The following is a 15,665-nucleotide window of genomic DNA, read 5'->3' as shown; positions in this document are numbered from 1 at the left end:
ACCAACTACATTGATAACTATATTAAATACAATGGTCTCAGTTCAGTTCAGTCACTCAGTCATGTCCAACTCTCTGTGAACCCATGAATCGCAGCACGCCGGGCCTCCCTGTCCATCACCAACTCCCGGAGTTCACCCAAACTCATGTCCATCAAGTCACTGATGCCATCCAGCCGTCTCATCCTCTGTTGTCTCCTTCTCCTCCTGCCCCCAATCCCTCCCAGCATCAAAGTCTTTTCCAATGAGCCAACTCTTCACATCAGGTGGCCAAAGTATTGGAGTTTCAGCTTTAGCATCAGTCCTTCCAATGAACACCCAGGACTGGTACCCTTTAGGATGGACTGGCTGGATCTCCTTGCAGTCCAAGGGACTCTCAAGAGTCTTCTCCAACACCACAGTTCAAAACCATCAATTCTTCAGCACTCAGCTTTCTTCACAGTCCAACTCTGACATCTATACATGACCACTGGAAAACCATAGCCTTGACTAGACGGACCTTTGTTGACAATGTAATGTCTCTGCTTTTGAATATGCTATCTAGGTTGGTCACAACTTTTCTTCCAAGGAGTAAGCGTCTTTTAATTTCACGGCTGTAATCAGCATCTGCAGTGATTTTGGAGCCCAAAAGAATAAAGTCTGACACTGTTTCCACTGTTTACCCATCTATTTCCCATGAAGTGATGGGACCAGATGTCATGATCTTCGTTTTCTGAATCTTGAGCTTATACCAACTTTTTCACTCTCCTCTTTCACTTTCATCAAGAGGCTTTTTAGTGCTTCTTCACTTTCTGCCATAAGGGTGGTATTATCTGCATATCTGAGGTGATTGATATTTCTCCCGGCAATCTTGATTCCAGCTTGTGTTTCTTCCAGCCCAGCATTTCTCATGATGTACTCTGCCTATAAGTTAAATAAGCAGGGGGACAATATACAGCCTTGATGTACTCCTTTTCCTATTTGGAACCAGTCTGGTGTTCCATGTCCAGTTCTAACTGTTGCTTCCTGACCTGCGTATACATTTCTCAAGAGGCAGGTCAGGTGGTTTGGTATTCCCATCTCTTTCAGAATTTTCCACAGTTTATTGTGATCCATACAGTCAAAGGCTTTGGCATAGTCAATAAAACAGAAATATATGTTTTTCTGGAACTCTCTTCCTTTCTAAACCGTTCAATTAAGGCAAAAACTGTGAGACAGGATAGAACAAAGACCTAGCCATATGCTGCCTACAATAAACCATTTTAAATATATATAAAGACAAAAAGTTAAAAGGCAAGAAGGGATATGGCTATATCAATATCAAATAAAAATAGAATTCAGAAAAAGAGATACTACTAGAAATATTACCAGTGATAAAGAAAAATGTTTCAAAGCGCATAAATTGCTCATTAGAAAAAGAATCTTAAGCATATAAACAATAAAGTTTCAAAGTACAAGAATAGGATAACAGCACTAATGGGAGAAAAAAACAATAATATCTCTAATGGGAGAAAAAATTCTACTATTATATAGTTGGGTATTTCAATACTCATTTCTTACTAACTGAAGAACAAAGTAGATAGAAAATTGATAACGGTATGGAAAAAATGAATACCATCATCAATCAATTTGACCTTGCTCCAAATAACAGCAAAATGCATCTTCTTTTCAACTACACATAGAACACTTACCTAGACAGACGATATTTTATAAATCAATAACAAAAAATAGGTAAGTCCCCACTGGTCCTAGTGGTTGCTGCTGCTGCTAAGTCACTTCAGTCGTGTCCAACTCTGTGCGACCCCATAGACGGCAGCCCATCAGACTCTATATTTTCATTGCTGAGGGCGCAAGTTAGATCCCGGCTCAGGGAACTAGGATCCCACAAGCTGCATGGCATAGCCAGAAAGTTAAATGGAAATGTCTCTGAAATACTTGAAAACTGAACAATGCCCTGCTAAATAATCCATGGGTTAGAGAATAATAAGAGGTATTTGGAAAATATTTTGAACTAAATAATAAGGAAAATACAACATATCAAAATTTATGTGATGCTGCTAAAATAGCACTTGCAGGGGAGGTTCACAGCTATCAACACTTACATAATCAAAGGAAGAAAGGAATGAAATCAATCTAACAATTTAAGACAAAGGACATATTAAACCTACAGTAATAGGAAACAAGATAATTAAGCATAGGAAACAAAAAAAAAGGGAAGATAATAGAGAAAGAAATCAAAAGCAGCTTTTTAAAAAAAAAACAACAATAAAAGCAATATCAGGAATGAATGAGAGACATAATAATATATATTTCAAATTTCAAAAGTATAATAAGGAACTAAATGAACTTTAATTCAAAAACTTTAATGCCAAAAAATTTTACAAATCAAAAGACAAATGCTCTGACAGATTTCAAACTACCAAAATTCAACTAAGAAGAAACAAAAAACCCAAATAACTTTCCATTAACTTGCCATTTAAAACCTTTCTACAAAGAAAACCGTCCCAGATTACAAGACTCTTAAATTCTTCTAAACATTTCAAAGAAGTAAAAGTTAGTCGTTCAGTGATGTCTGACTCTGCAACTTCATGGACTACATCCTGCCAGGCTCCTCTGTCTACGGGTTTCTCCAAGCAAGAATACTGGAGTGGGTAACCACTTCCTTCTCCAGGGGATCTTTCCAACCCAGGGATCAAACCTGGGTCTCCTGCATTGCAGTTGGATTATTTACCATCTGAATCATTTGAAAACATAATACTAATTCTATACAAACTCCTCCAGAATATAAAAGAGGAACTCCTCCCAACTCATTCCACAGTATGAAGCCAGAGTTGCCCTGATAGCAAACCATTACAAAAAAGAGAAAGGGAAAAAAGGAAATTACAGATCAATATCCATGAGAAGTACAGATGCAAAAATCTTCAAGATTTAGTAAATTAAATCTAGCAACATACAAAAAGACCCTATTAAAATGTATCTTATTAAAATGTATCTAACAGGCACTCAAATGTTGGTGAATAAATAACTTAGGTTTATTTCATAAGTTGTGGGTTACCCTATATTATCATTTGACTCATTAAGGACATGACTGAGTGACTGAACTGAACTAAAGGACATTTACATTTTTAAATTAACTCTTATTCCTGAACTTATAGGGTCATTTTTCAAGCATTCAGAGCAATAAAAACCAAATTAAGTCTTACTAAAATACATGTGCAAAACAACACAATTAACAAGGGCTGGACATTTTTATTACACAATCTTGAACAGATTTAGGGACTTATATCAGAATACACATTATTTTATTTGTATAAATTTGTCTTATAGGCCTAATTCTCCCTTTCACTCTAAAGAAAACTTTAGTAATTCTTCTAAGCAAGTGCTTCTGTAACTAAGCAACACAGTCTGTATTCTTTCAATGGCTAGCACGCTATCATTAGAGCACAAAGATTGCCCCCTTCCCTACACCACAGCAGAGTGGGAAGTCAAACGTTTCCTCTGGTTCAATCAGATGGTTCAAGTGCTGTTTTTTCCCCTCTGTTATCTCCTCCTTTAGCAATAATAATAACTTTTCCAGGTTTCAGGTGTTTATATGAAACATCTGACAATGGCACCCCACTCCAGTACTCTTGCCTGGGAAATCCCATGGACAGCGGAGCCTGGTAGGCTACAGTCCATGGGGTCGCGAAGAGTCGACCCAACTGAGCGACATCACTTTCACTTTTCACTTTCATGCACTGGAGAAATGGCAACCCACTCTAGTATTCTTGCCTGGAGAATCCCAGGGACAGAGGAGCCTGGTGGGCTGCCTTCTATGGGGTCGCACAGAGTCAGACATGACTGACGCGACTTAGCAACAGCAGCAGCAACTAAGTTAACAGTTCATTTCCAGGTCTGTAAGGTTTCTTGCTGATTTCCAGCAAAAAAAAGTTATTTATTAACAACTATGAATTCCCTTTCCTGATTTCTCTTGCCTGCCAAACTAAGTTACTCATTAGCACTTGTACAAAACAGTCAAATGAGATCATTAAATAATGTTACCTGGACCATGAAAGCAACTGCAGCACCCCTGAGAGTCCTGAGAGAATTTCAAGAATTTTAGGAACGAAGGGTCACAATTTGAGTTAATATTAAAAATTGGGTAATAGTGTTGGGCTTCATTAAACTCACTTCAAGCCACATTTATTGGAAGTATTGGTCGCTCGGTCATGTCCGACTCTTTGCAACCCCGTGGACTGTAGCCTGCCAGGGACCTCTCTCCATGGAATTCTCCAGGCAAGAATACTGGAGGGGATAACCATTCCCTTCTCCAAGATATCTTCCCAACCCAGGGATCAAAACTGAGTCTCCTGCATTGCAGGCAGACTCTACCATCTGAGCCACCAAGGAAGTCCTTCAACATTTATTGAAAGCCTACCGTTTATTATCTATAAAAATTTACAGAAAATTACATAATAGGAAATTAAAATCTCTAAGGTCTCTTCAATTTTTTAAAAAACTGATTCTTAGTATTTATATATTGATTATACACATATATACATTTATTATATATTACTTGACATAAAATATAACTGCAGTACTACAGTATAAACAGTAGAACACTGACTTTGTTTTCAATAAGTGTTAATGGAGTCATATGGGTTAAAAAATTGCTATTTCTTTTTTTTAATTTTAATTTTTACTTTTACTTTACAATACTGTATTGGTTTTGCCATTCGTTGACATGAAAAAATTGCTATTTCTAATTTCTCATATATCTGAATGCTGTGAGTTTTTTAAATGGGTAAAAATGATCTGGGTTCTCAAAAAGCATGTATAACAGCAGATCATTCTCAAAGACAATTTACCCACCCAAACTGTGTACAATGCAAATGACCTAGCACTTCACTGAACAGAAAATATAGGATGAACAGTTTTTTTTAAAAAAAGACTCCCTCTAACTCAGCTATTTTATAAAGAATAATGAATAGGAGGAAGCTTTAAAGAGAAGAAATTTTAAAACTAGCCTTTTAATTCACTGCAGGAAAAGTTCTAGAAATACTGAATGAATGTCTAGTGTGTGCTTTTAGTCACATCCAACTCTGTGACCCTCTGGACTGTGGCCCACCAGGCTCCTCTATCAATGGGATTTTTCAGACGAGAATACTGGAATGGGTTGCCATTTCCTTCTCCAAGGGATATTCCCAACCAAGGGATCTAACCCGGGTCTCCTGCATTGCAAGCAGATTCTTTACGCACTGAGCCATGGGGGAACTCCTATAGTATTATTAGTAAGAGACAAAGATGGAATTTATTTCTAGTTTCAAAGAGTAATCACTTCCTTTCTAGAAGAATAAAACCCTTTAAAACTTCATTGTTCAGAATTTCCTGAACTAAAGTGACCAATTATTCAAAATGAAAACCTGATAACCTTTACTCTAATTTACTGAAACAAAAAAAATTTAAAAAGCACATCTCTAACATGAAACTCAAAGGAACCAGGCAGGGAAGAGGATGGGGTAAAGAGAGTGGTTATTTATTGTTTTCCCTCTGAAAATATGACTTCTCGAGTGTCCTGGTGTTCAGTGAGGAGTCTTTTTCAAGATTAAAAATGGTGAAAGGAGATGTGGGCAGGAAGAATGACATACTGATCTAAAAGAGAAAGCAATGCCTAAGGTTTCCATCTATCTATTTAACACAAAAAGATAGTACATTTACTTTATCTGTCCAGGCCTTATCATACAAAAGGAAAAAAGTAAATTCAGTATCACCAAATGAAGAGTTTTCCTGACTACTCTCTAATATATTATGATCTTCATATCTTTCTGTATCCTTTCACTGTTTTATGCCAATGTTCACCCACGTGAATATGCATCATTGGTATCAAATCACATGGCATTAATAAAGATGCCATTAATACTTAATGGTATTCAGTTTTTAATATAATTTCCCTATTAATGCAACAGAGCTGCTAAATTCCAAATATGCTATTTAAACTAAATACTACTATGCTATGTTTCACAAATTTCAAAATTCTCATATTTATCAAATATACTGCTGAACAAACCAGATGGCATCAATCAAGGTTTTTATACTCATAAAAACAAAGAATAAGCACCATATATATACATACACATACATAAAATAATGTAGAGCTAAACTTCTAAAAATGGAAGTTTAACAAATGGTAATTAGTATATATAATGAATATAATAAACTGTAAATTCTCTTGTTATGAGCTTCAACAGTAAGTCAGATTACATTAAAGATGTAGAGCTTTCCAAAATGCAAATTCCATTTCATTTGATCTTGGTGCATGAGTCTTTTTAATAAGCATTCTTAAAAGAGCTCAAAATTTACGGAGTAGTGGGGGGTGTTATAATTTAAAAAGCAGTAAAGCAAGATCTGCATCACAGAAAACAGTTATTTCTGTCTTTCCTTTGAAACAAAAGATAGCTTTCAGAAACTAAAAACAAATCAATAATCACAGAACTATAAATAAAAAACATATGAGATACCACTTCACACTCATGGAATGGCTACATTAAAATAGCTAACACAAGTGTTGAGGATGTAGAGGAATTGGAACCCTCATACTCTGCTGATGGAAATGTAAGATGGTGCAGTAACTTAAGAAAATAGTCTAGTAGTTCCTCAAAAGATTAAACATAGAGTTACTATATGACTCAGTAATTCCTCTTCTAGGTATACACCCAAGAGAAATGAAAACAAATGTCTATACAAAAATTTGTACACAATGTTCATAGTTAATTTTATTCCTAACAGTCAAAAGGTGAAAGCAACCAAAATGTTCAACAACTGATGAGTAGATAAATAAAATGTGGTATAATATACAATGGAATATTACTCAGCAATAAAATGGAACAATATATTGATAGATGCTACAGTCTGGATGAATTTTGAAAACATTTTGCTAAGTGAAAGAAACCACTCACCAAAGACTATATATTTTATTATTCCAATTATTAGAACTGGAGAATTCCATGGACAGAGGAGCCTGGCAGGCTACAGTCCACAGGATCAAAGAGTCGGACATGACTGAAGTGACTTAGCATACACACGCCACAATAGGCAAATCTACAGAAACAGAAAATAGATTAATGCTTGAAATAGGTCTAAGGGATTGGAAGAAAACAGGGCTGGGGTGGGGTGATTGCCAAAGAGTAGAATACTCTCTGGAGTAATGAAAATGTCCTGTAATTGTTTGTGATAGTGAACAACTCTGTGAACATGCTAAAAAACCACTAAATTGTATTCTTCAAGTGCATTAATCATATGGCATGTAAATTATATCTGAATTAAGCTATTAATGTGTCAACATGAAAGCAAATTTGGAAAACAGCAGTGGCCACAGGATTGGAGGTCAGTTTTCATTCCAATCCAAAAGAAGGGCAATACCAAAGAATGTTCAAACCACCATACAATTGCACTCATTTCACATGCTAATAAGATTATGCTCAAAATCCTTCAAGCTAAGCTTCTGCAGTACATGAACTGAGAACTTCCAGATGTACAAGCTGGATTTAGAAAAGGTAGAGGAACCAGAGATCAAATTCCCAACATCTGTTGGATCATAGAAAAAGCAAGGAATTCCAGAAAAACATCCACTTCTGCTTAACAGACTAAAGCTTTCACTGTGTGGATCACAACTATAAAAAATTCTTAAAGACATGTGAATACCAGACCACCGTATATGTCTCCTGAGAAACCTATATGAAGGTCAAGAAGCAACAGAACCAGAGGTGGAACTATGGACTGGTCCAAACTGGGAAAGGAGTGTGGCAAGGCTGTATATTGTCACCCTGCTTATTTAACTTATATGCAGAGTACATCATGGGAAATGCTGAGCTGGATGTATCCCAAGCTGGAATATCTCCAGGAGAAATATCAACAACTTCAGATATGCAGATGATACCACTCTAATGGCAGAAAGCAAAGAGTTACCCAAGATCCTCTTGAGGGTGAAAGAGTAGTGAAAAGGCTGCCTTAAAACTCAACATTCAAAAAACTAAGATCATGGCATCTGGTTCCAACACTTCATGGCAAATAGAAGGGGAAAAAGTGGAAAGCAGTGACAGATTTTATTTTCTTGGGCTACAAAAATCACTGCAGATGGTGACTGCAGCCACAAAATTAAAAGATGCTTGCTCCTTGGCAGGAAAGCTATGACAAAGCTAGACAGCACACTAAAAGCAGAGACATCACTTTGCTGACAAAGATCCATATGATCAATGCTATGATTTTTCCACAGTCATGTACGGATGTGATCACTGGACCATAAAGAAGGCTAAACGCTGATGAACTAATGGTTTCCAATTGTGGTGCTAGAGAAGATTCCTGAATCCCTTGGACTGCAAGAGGATCAAACCAGCTAATCCTAAAGGAAATCAACCCTGAATATTCATTGGAAGGACTGATGCTGAAGCTGAAGCTCCAATACTTTGGCCACCTGAGGCGAAGAGCTGACTCAACTGGGAAAGACCCTGATGCTGGGAAATACTGAGGGCAGGAGAAGGAGGGCACAACAGAGGATGAGGTGGTTGGATGGCATCACCAACTCAATGGACATAACTCCAGGAAATAGTGAAGGACAGGGAAGCCTGGTGTGCTGCAGTCCATGAGGCTACAAAGTCAGATGGCATCCACTTCTAGACACTGGAAGTAGTACAGTGAGACCTAGAGTCAAACTGTGACTTTGCCAACTTCTTACCATATGACCTTTAGTAAATTATCTAATCTCACTAAATTTTCAGTTCCTTTTGCAGTACAATAAGAGACAAGTACTTATTTCATTGGATTACTATAAGAATTTAATGAGATAACAGATATAAAGTTACATGTAAAGAATAGTGTATGTTATACGACATACTGTGCTCAAACAACAGCTATTCTTATTGTTACAATTATTTTATTTTTACTAGACCTTTATTTTCTTGTTCCCATAAGGAAATACATAATGCAGACTTCTGCAAGGTTTGTCCCAAATCCACACATCTTAAGTTAAACCTTATAAATTTTAATTCCTTATAAGAAATATTACTTTATTTTTTAAAGCAATTTACTTTCTATCTGATGCCTTGCCTGGAATATAAATGACATTTATGAAGTTACTATTTTTATAGAACTACAGAAATTAAAATACCACAAAATTCAATGTCACTAATGGTTGGGGGGGGGTACTCATTAAAAAACAAATTCAGTGTGTTTATTTTTAAAACTGCACATTCAGAAATAAAGGTCCAAAGATTAGGCAGCCACAAAAATCAACCTTCTAATTAAATAAAAATTGCCAATAAATACATTATAGTAAAAATGTTTTATCCATATGCTTAAAAACAAAGAAGTAAATTTAGGGAAGTCCTATGAAATAATTTCCTGTTTAAGAAATGAATGTTCTTAATTCCCAGCTAATTTGATAACATTTCTACAGAAAGTCCTTAATGAAAAACTCTCATATGAATGAAAGTCAACATTTCAGAATGAAGTGTAACATGCACAAAACAACACTAAGTACAAAGACAGCAAATAACATTTTATATTTCTACCTAAAAATTCAGCATTACATTCCCCCAAAACTTATAATTCTATTCTACAATGAATCACATAAACAGGTCAAATTTTGATCGAATCGAGTACAGAATCAAAAGTCATTCAACAATCACATTCCTATCTGAAAACATGGGAAAGAGCCTTTCCACTCAAATTTTCAGGAATATTTTAATATCTCATAAGAGTGTCACACTTTATAAATCATTGCTTGAGAAAACTGATCATAGATTTCCAAAAATATTTAATTAAACCAAAACTGAATTAAGATTTTAAGTGTCTGGTTAGAGCTAAGTATAATAGAACACCATACCTAAAATATAAATTACATCTTTTTCAAAGCTAAACCAAAATTTTTTAAATGCCCACAGAGTATTATATCTCTACAAAGCTGCACAGCCTAAAAACAAAGTTTCTTTTATCTCTCATGATAAGACCAACACTTAAGGCAACAATATATTTAACTAACCTGTTTTATTCAGAATAAATCTTTCACCCACAAAAAAAGAAACTTATCTTTAAAAGTTACATACTCAATTTTTATGTCAATTTTTTGAACTCACATAAAAAGGGCCTACAAAGACAACACCTTTATCAATTTCTCAAATCTGGTAAATCAACAGTTTACTATATTCCAAAAGTTGCTGAAAATTTTTTTTTAATTAAAAATATCAAACAAGTAACTTTTTGCTGACTTGTTTACACATCTGTATTTCCTATTTTTTATCCTACTATCCATTCTTTTAAAAGCATTCCCCCTTTTTTTAGTACATATAGCTTTAGGTGTAAAAATAAAAGCTATCAAAATACTAAGTGTTGACATTAACTGTAGCTGCCTCTGTACTTTTCTGTATCCTTAGATTGTTTTTAATGAACATGTAAGTACTTTCAAAATGAAAAACTTTTTTCAACTTGCTTACCACCCAGCTTCTTCACAAGAGTCTTATATACCAATCTTTTGCGGTAAATTAGGTAGAAAAGAGATGTGAATTTAAACAAACATTTTCAGGTAAAAAGAAGAATGTCAGAAAATGGGAAAACATAGCCTTAAAACATCTTACTTACATAATGCTATCTGTAAATACTTTAAAAGCAGGTGGTAACAACTAAAAACTTTGGCAAAAGTTTTTATCTGCTTCAAATTTACTATTTCCCAATGAAAATGAAAGTAGATTAGTTTTGTGTGGAAAAGGCCCAATTGCATTTACATTCTAAGTCATTTTCTAGGTCTATAAAATGATCTCAAACCATGTACTATTAATATCACAAAACCGATTAAAGCAAGCTAAAGACAGAACTTAGAAACTAACTAGTTTTTGTTTTTTTTAGGCAAGTTATTAGAGACACTTTCTGATACGGAAAAGAACTCAACAAAACTATTTAGCATAATAAATGCTATAAATAATAAAAGTAATGCAAGGCCTCTTACCAATTTCAGCAGGTAGTTGTTTGATTTTGTTCTCTCGAATGCTAAGCATGCTGAGTTTTGACAGGTTTTTGATGTCTTTTTCCACAGTAGTTATACGATTAAAGCGAAGGTAAAGAGTGGTGAGAGAATCTAGCCTATACACCACTGAAGGAATTTCTCTCAGTTTATTATGCCGTAAATCAAGCATCCGGAGCTTCTTCAAGTTATCGAGAGAGTCAGGCAAACTGGTAAGTGAATTTTCACTTAGAGCCAGTGTCATGAGATTTACTAGACAGCCCACTTCCGCTGGGAGGGACTGTAATTTGTTGCTATATAAATAAAGTTCTGTTAATTGAGTCAACTCCTTGATTGATGATGGCAATATGTGTATAGACCTCTTGGATAAGTCCAAACGCATTGAGTTCTCTTCCCGGCATTTGTTGAGCTCTTTAATCACCTCTGCATTGCTAGATTTTTTTCTAGTCCCAGGTGCTGGATTTGGCCGTTTGATCGTATTATCAACCGAAAAAGCCACCCCTGGCTGGGCAGCACTGGAGTCCTTCTTTCCATCTTTGGCATCTTTCCCTTTGGTCTTAGGTTCTTTTTCTTTGCTCTCTTTTCCAAAACCTCCAGAGGCTTTTGCCTCCTTTTCTCTTTCCTTGGCTGATGGTGCTTTGGGATCTTTCTCTTTAGAGTCTTTTTCTTTTCCTAAACTACTACTCATGGTGACTCAAGCTAGGGCAAAAACTACATGAACTCCTTTTATTTACCAACAAAAGAAATTCAAAGGTGAAGAGACAAAGATCCTACACAGTCAAAAAAGGTGTTGGCTTGAAGAAGTAATCTCCATCTGTTACATGCTGGATCTAAAACCACTATGCCCATTTCTGACAACTCATTCCAACTGGTAAAATGGTGCTGGTCAATCAATGATTCATTAGAATTCCTGAAATATAATACAGAGAGAGTATTAAATTACTTTAGGTTATAATTTATATTAAGTAAATTGGTGCTGCAAACAATCTTACTGACAATTTTGCTATATTCCTATGATTTGAAACAGTAAATAAATATTTATTGAACACCTTCTACTTAGCAAAACCCATTAAAAAACTATAAAAATTAATAAAACAGACTCTAACTTTGAAGAATTTACAATCTAACAGGAAAAGGTAAGATAGGAACAAGTAATCAAACTGCAAAATTCTAAAGTGATGAAACATGGGAGAAATCATCACAGCAGCTAATGCCTAAGTGCTTTCTATGAGCAAGCATCACTGCAAGGAATTTACAAACATTAACTCTACATCAGCCCTGAGATAAATCCTTATCCCTATCTTACACACAGGGACAACTGAGGCACAGAAATATCTTTAAATAACCAGCTTTGCGATCTTGGCAAAGTAATGGAACTAAGATTCCAAAATGGTGGTACACTGCCTATATGCCTAACTAACACAGTAAAACTGCTGTATCTGCAGCTAATTAACAAATAGTTTCAAGCAAAAGGAAAGACTTGAAAGGCAATAATGACAGAATGGAGAGCAGTGGAGTAAAGGAACAAAATTGAGATACATATGGAAAACAGCAAATATATCAGGAAAGGGGCTCTACGGACCCCTTTTGAGAAACAATAACAGAGCAATCTCCATGAAGCCTATTCTAGGAACTGAAAAGGTAGCTTTTTCAGTTGACAGTGAGAAGGATTAAGGGTTCTTAGAAATAGAAACAGTTCACTGGTAAAAATGACTGACCAAAATGACCCACAAAGGTTGAAAATACAAGGGGAGACAACATTAGGCTAATAAGATCTATTCTTGGCATAAGACTAGACTGATGATCATCACATTTAATAATTATTTACTTAGAAAAACATATCAATAAGCCATATATACTAAATATATTCCCTAGTCTTACCTTAAATGCATATGTGAAAGCTTTACAATACTGAATCTTAAATTACAATAAAAGACTTCTGATTCCATACAAGTTAGAATAATAATTCCATACAAGGTAGAAAAGTATTCTGTTTTTCACATTAATTGTAACTTAAAACCCTGACAAAACACATGAAGCAACTAGCAGAATATTCTGAAAGGTAGATGAAAGACGACAGACTGGTTAGTAAAAGACAGGGAAGCCTGGAGGGCTGCAGTCCAAGGGGTTGCAAAGAGTTAGACATGACTTGGTGACTGAACAAGAAGAACTAAAGAACAAATGGAGATAAATACAGTAAGTGAAATAAAAAATACACTAGAAGGAATCTACAGCTGAATAATTGAAGAAGAAGAACAGATAAGGGACATGAAGACAGAATGGTGGAAATCACTGCCATGGAAAAGAAAAAATAAGAATAAAAAGAAATGAAGACAGTCTGAGAGACCTCTGGACAACATTAAATGCACCAACATTCACATTATAGGGGTCCCAGAAGGAGAATAGAGAGAGAATGAACCTGAGAAAATATCTGAAGAGATAATAGCTGAAAACATCCCTTACATAAGAAAGGAAACAGTCACCCAAGTCCAGGAAGCTCAGAGAGTCTCAGGCAGAATAAACCCAAGGAAGAACATGCCAAGACACATAGTAATTAAAGGGGAAAAAAAAAAAAAAAAAAAGGCAACAAGGGAAAAATGATAAATAACATACAAGTGAATTCCCATATGGTTATCAGCTGATTTCTCAGCAAAACTCTGCAGGCCCAAGGGGAGTGGCATGACATATTTAAAGTGATGAAAAGTAAAAACCTACAACCAAGAATATGCTAGGAGTTCCCTGGCAGTCCAGTGGCTAAGACTCTGTAATCCCAGTGCAGGGACCCAGGTTCAATCCCTGGTCAAGGATCTAGACCCCACATGTCACCACTAAAGATCTTACTAAGATGTGATACAGCCAAACAAATTAAAAAAAAAAAAAAGAATACTCTACCCATCAAGGCTCTCAGTCAGATGTGAGAGAGACATCAAATGTTTTACATTTTACAGACAAGCAAAAGCTAACCAGCACCACCAGACCAGCTTTGCAACAAATGATAAAGGAACTTTTCTAGGTGGGAAACAGACCAGCAAACTTAAAACAACCTTGCACATATGTTAGACTGCTATATCAAAACCGCATGGGAACAACAAATCCCAAAACTACGATAAACAGACAAAAAAGAAAAAGCAGTCCAAACACACTAAAAATGGTCATCAAACTGAAAGAGAAGAGAAAAGAGGAAGGGAAGAAAAAAGGCCTATTGAAAACAAACCCAAAAAAGTAAGAAAATGTTAATCAGAAAACCTTTTTTAAGAAAATGGTAATAATGTTTTTTTAATAGACTTAATTAAGAACTGTATGGTAATAAGAATAGTATGGAGGTTCCTAAAACTAAAAATAGAGCTACCATAAGATCCTACAACCCCACTCTTGGGCATGCATTAGAATCCAAAAAGACACATCCACCCCTATTTCAGTACTGTTTACAACAGCCAAGACATGGAAGAAACCTGTGTTCGACGACAGAGGACTGGATAAAGAAGATGTGGTATATATAATACAATGGAATATTACTCAGCCATTAAAAAGAATGAAATAATGCCACTTGCAGCAGCAAACATGGATGGATCCAGAAACTGAGTGAATTAAGTCAGAAGGAGAAAGTGAAATATGCTATCACTTCTATGCAGAATCTAAAAACATGATACAAATAAACTTATTTACAAAACAGAAACCGGCTCATGGAGAACTTATGGTTACCAGGGAAGAGTGGTAGAAAGAGACAGCTAGGGAGTTTAGGATTGACACATACATACAGTTATATTTAAAACAGATAACTAACAAGAATCTACTCTGCTCAATATTATGTAACAACCTAAACAGGAAAGAGTAGCTATACATATATATGTATAACTGAATCACTCTGCTGTACTCCTGAAACTAATACAACATTTTCAGCCACTATATTCCAATCAATATAAAATAAAAAGTTTAAAAAGACAGAAAACATATAAATTGCAGAATGATAAAGAATGGTTCCATCTGTATAATGTTTCAATACATACAAATTAATACATATGGCTTGTGAACACATTTATCATACCATGGACAGTCTTGTCTTTTTTCTTTTTAAAAATATTTTTGACTTTGAACCAATATTATACCTCTTCTCATAGTTTTAATTTGTATTTCTTGACATTCATTTTCAAATGTTTATTGGGCCTTTGTATTTCTACTTGTGTAAATTCTTTAATTCTTTGCCAAAAAAAACATACATTTAGACACAAAAAGGATTGAGAAACATCAAATTCAGGATGGTGGTTTCTAAGCTGTGGTTCCAAGGTAGCTTCTAAGTTGCAGTTGTAAAGACAAGTAAGTAGAACACTAACCCAATGTTTGACAAGTGGATTTCAGTAGAGTCCAAAGTTATGTTTTCATTTTGAAGCAAATGGGCAAATGAACTCTGAGTCCTCTTCTGGCTGTATGAAAGATTTAGAAAGCCATCTTCTTCTAGTTACTAAAAGAATATTTATTTAACAAACAATGAGAAACAATACCTATCAAACTGATTAAAAACTAAAAAAAGAACTGTGCTGGTGAGGACACAGAGACACTTAGACTCTCATAGACTGCTGATGGGCATACAATCCAGTAAAGACTTTGAAAATGTGGCTTTTTCATAATATGATTAATTTGGCATCTTTTGTTTGAATAAAAATATAAATGTATGTGAGAGTTACAAATCTGTGTAATAACA

At 35.2% G+C, this 15,665-nt stretch overlaps 1 protein-coding gene across 12 annotated transcripts in view; it reads right to left on the bottom strand.

The window, feature by feature from the left end:
- Positions 1 to 15,665, bottom strand: part of SHOC2 (SHOC2 leucine rich repeat scaffold protein) — an 85,035-nt gene that overhangs the window by 43,413 nt on the left and 25,957 nt on the right. For 6 of the 12 annotated variants that reach the window (XM_060404459.1, XM_060404462.1, XM_042238600.2 and 3 more), the window contains 2 exons: positions 15,298 to 15,425; positions 10,952 to 11,876 (listed from right to left, as the gene is read on the bottom strand). In XM_060404459.1, the coding sequence (XP_060260442.1) occupies positions 10,952 to 11,654 (703 nt within the window). In that variant the 5' untranslated portion in view covers positions 11,655 to 11,876; positions 15,298 to 15,425. The remainder of the gene's footprint in view (positions 1 to 10,951; positions 11,877 to 15,297; positions 15,426 to 15,665) is intronic. The other 6 variants (XM_060404460.1, XM_004020195.5, XM_060404465.1 and 3 more) reach the window with 1 other exon arrangement.

The sequence above is a fragment of the Ovis aries genome, chromosome 22, assembly GCF_016772045.2.
Source record: "Ovis aries strain OAR_USU_Benz2616 breed Rambouillet chromosome 22, ARS-UI_Ramb_v3.0, whole genome shotgun sequence".
Classification (NCBI taxonomy): domain Eukaryota; kingdom Metazoa; phylum Chordata; class Mammalia; order Artiodactyla; family Bovidae; genus Ovis; species Ovis aries.
The sequence above is the reverse complement of the archived record's forward strand: the minus strand, read 5'-3'. Positions and strand labels throughout refer to the sequence as shown.